The 2,815-nt window shown below is 52.6% G+C and overlaps 1 protein-coding gene across 1 annotated transcript in view; it reads right to left on the bottom strand.

Moving 5' to 3' along the window:
* Nucleotides 1–1,402: 1,402 nt before the first annotated feature.
* Nucleotides 1,403–2,815, bottom strand: part of LOC105307004 (keratin, type II microfibrillar, component 7C) — a 31,282-nt gene continuing 29,869 nt past the window's right edge. The window contains exon 10 of the mRNA XM_011382340.2: nucleotides 1,403–1,730. Within this exon, the coding sequence (XP_011380642.1) occupies nucleotides 1,663–1,730 (68 nt within the window). The 3' untranslated portion in view covers nucleotides 1,403–1,662. The remainder of the gene's footprint in view (nucleotides 1,731–2,815) is intronic.

The following is a 2,815-nucleotide window of genomic DNA, read 5'->3' as shown; positions in this document are numbered from 1 at the left end:
TTCTGTTGCCCTGAGGGATGTGGGTGGGGATTAACATTTCTGCTACAGTTTTCTGGGCCTGGGACCGCAAGTTTAGAGATTTGCTCTGCCATACAGATGTTCAGGGACTCACCTTGGCCCGTAGTGAGGCTGAGAGGCCATCTCCGCCTCCCCCCGCCCCCACTACCTGTAAGATCCTCATCGGTGTCAGAGCGTAGAAACCCTGAATGAAGAAACTCAATAGCTCTGGAAGACTTGGAGATTTCTCTCTGTACTTGCAATCTCTGATCACAGATATAAGTGTAATGAGAGGCTGCCCATGGCCCTTATCCCCAGAGAGGAGTCTACTTTACATTCTGTAAAAGAATAGTACTAATGATAAATGCATATTGTGGTTATTTTGTGTCAGACACTGTCTAAGCATTTTACATATATGAAATTCCTTAATCCTCCCATCGACCCTATGAGGTGGGTGCTCTTTTTATCATTCTCACTAAAGATGTGGAAACTAAGGCACAGAGAGCATAAGCAAACTGCCCAAGGTCACTCAGCGAGGAAAGAAAAGAGCCCAGCTTTGGGCCTAGGCAATCTGGCCCCAGAGTCTGAGTGCTCACCTCTCTGCCACATCATCATCTTGCCATGTGCTGTTTTCTGTCTTTGAGGTAATTTATCACCTATGGCAGCTCTCCAAACCTCAAAGGGACTCCATTAAAAAATAAGTCGCCATGTTAAAGCTTTTTGAAAGTTTAAATCATGTTCGTGTATTTATCTCTTAAAGAATTCTAATAAATTACTCAGGCGTGAGTCTTCCTCACCAAAGCAATGAGTGATGTTTCCTTAAGCTTTGAGTGACTGGGGAATCTAATTTTCATTATCCATCAGTTTATAGGGGTGCACAGGGATGTTTTCTGGGAGGCAGCTGTGGTTTGGTGAAATGAGCACTAGAGATGCACATGAGTTCCAACCCCAGCCTCACCACTGAACTCGGTGTGGGGCCCTGCCCCAGTTACTGTGCGTCTCTGAGCTTTGGTTTCTTCATCTGCGTGATGTGTCATGAAAGGTGGTGTGGATCAAATCAATAAGGGTGTGTGGATACAATTACATCGTATGGGGGCCTACCGCAACCCTGGCTAAATCTGAGACTGTTGTGAGCCCAGGGACAGAGGACTGTACTGGAGATGCCAGACTAGGCCATTCTCTGCTCCATGTGACTTTGAAGACCCTTCCAAACCCTCACCTTTGCGTTAACAGAGGTGTAGACAAGGCCCAGGATTGGCTACATTGATTTATTGGAAACACAGATGAAGACAGAGATGAAGACAGAAGGAAGGGGAGAAGCTGGGGGACTCTGGCCATTGGCCCCATGGCAGCCCAGGGTAGGTTCCTGGTCCTGGTCCTTCCTGCTAAGGAACCCCCTTCCTGTGAGTGCTCAGGGGACTTCTTTCTGGGGTAGCCTTTCCCAGCACAGGGAGCAGGGTGATGGGGCAGGGTGGGGAAGAAGGGGGACAGAGCCAAAGGAGAGGGGATCACACATACACATTAGAGGCCGGGAGCCGGCCGGACCTTTCAAAGTGCAGAAGCAAGGAGTGCTTGTTTTGCCTGGGGGCTGGGGTCAGGGAGACTGGACCAAGCGGGGCTGGGCTGGGCAGGAGAGACACCAGGGCTGGGGCTTCAGTTGGGTGTCTAACATTTGCGGCAGCTACTGGTGCAGGAGCCCACGCCACAGGAACTGATGCCGCAGGAGCTCACACCTCCGGTGCCCAGGCCACAAGACGTGATGGAATTGCAGGGGCCACAGGGTGCGCAGGGCGCGCAGGGCGCGCACATTCCAGTGCTCACCGCCAGGTTCCCACTGCAGGGGGCGCTGCAAGCACTGCCGGTCACTGGCCGGGAGCCGGACACGCAGAGGTCCCCGCAGACGACCCCACCCCGGGAGCTGCTGACACCTGTGAACCCCAAAGCCTGAGTCAAAATTTTGGGCATGAGTCATCCAGCCTCCCCGAAGACTCACCTTCCCTAGCATCTTTACTTGACAACTCTAGGTTCATCTTATCCCAAAGCTGTGGTTTTTCCTGCTTTGTGACCCAAAACCCATCTTGCTGAGATGCCAGCCCTCTATTTTATTTAGGTCCCAGAGAAATCCCTCCATCGGATTCCGCCATCCTTTACAGGAAGAAAGTAAATCCATCAACAAAAGGCCTACGTTACTCACAGACATTCACAGCCCCAACGCCTTCACACAGTCTGAGAGGGAAGAAGAAAAAGGCAATATTAGTGACTCAACCAGAGTGGCAGACAGAGCTCCATATATTTTTAGCGAGGGGTCCACAAGTGGTCAAGAACCTAGGAGAAGGGTCTGAGGGAAAGGACCTCCAAAAAAGACCCCTCCCCCAAGGTAATAAATGACAGGTTTGTCCAGAGTGTGGCCCTTGCTCAGCCAGGAGAAGGTAGGCCTTAGCACAAGGTGCATAAATGGAAGCTCAGGGCCAGACAGGGTAGGGCCTTACCTCTGCTCCTCGCCCTCCAGCAGGCGCCTGTAGGTGGCGATCTCGATGTCCAGGCCCAGCTTGGAGTTCATCACCTCCTGGTACTCCCTGAGCAGGCAGGCCATGTCCTGCTTGGCCTTCTGCAGGGCGGCCTCCAGCTCGGCCAGCTTGCAGCGTGCGTCGCTGACGGCCGTCTCGCCCTGCTGCTCAGCCTGGGTCACTGCAGTCTCCAGCTTGGTGTTCTGGCGACCCAGAAGAGAACAAGGTGGGTTATGTCTCTGGGTCTCTCTGTTCATTTCCTGAGTGTGTCCAGGCTCTCCCAGCCAGCTGGGAACACCCAGGAACAGGCC

The sequence above is a fragment of the Pteropus vampyrus genome, unplaced genomic scaffold (genome assembly GCF_000151845.1).
Source record: "Pteropus vampyrus isolate Shadow unplaced genomic scaffold, Pvam_2.0 Scaffold471, whole genome shotgun sequence".
NCBI classification, from domain to species: Eukaryota; Metazoa; Chordata; class Mammalia; order Chiroptera; family Pteropodidae; genus Pteropus; species Pteropus vampyrus.
Note: the sequence above shows the minus strand (reverse complement) of the source record. Positions and strands in the feature narration are given on the sequence as shown.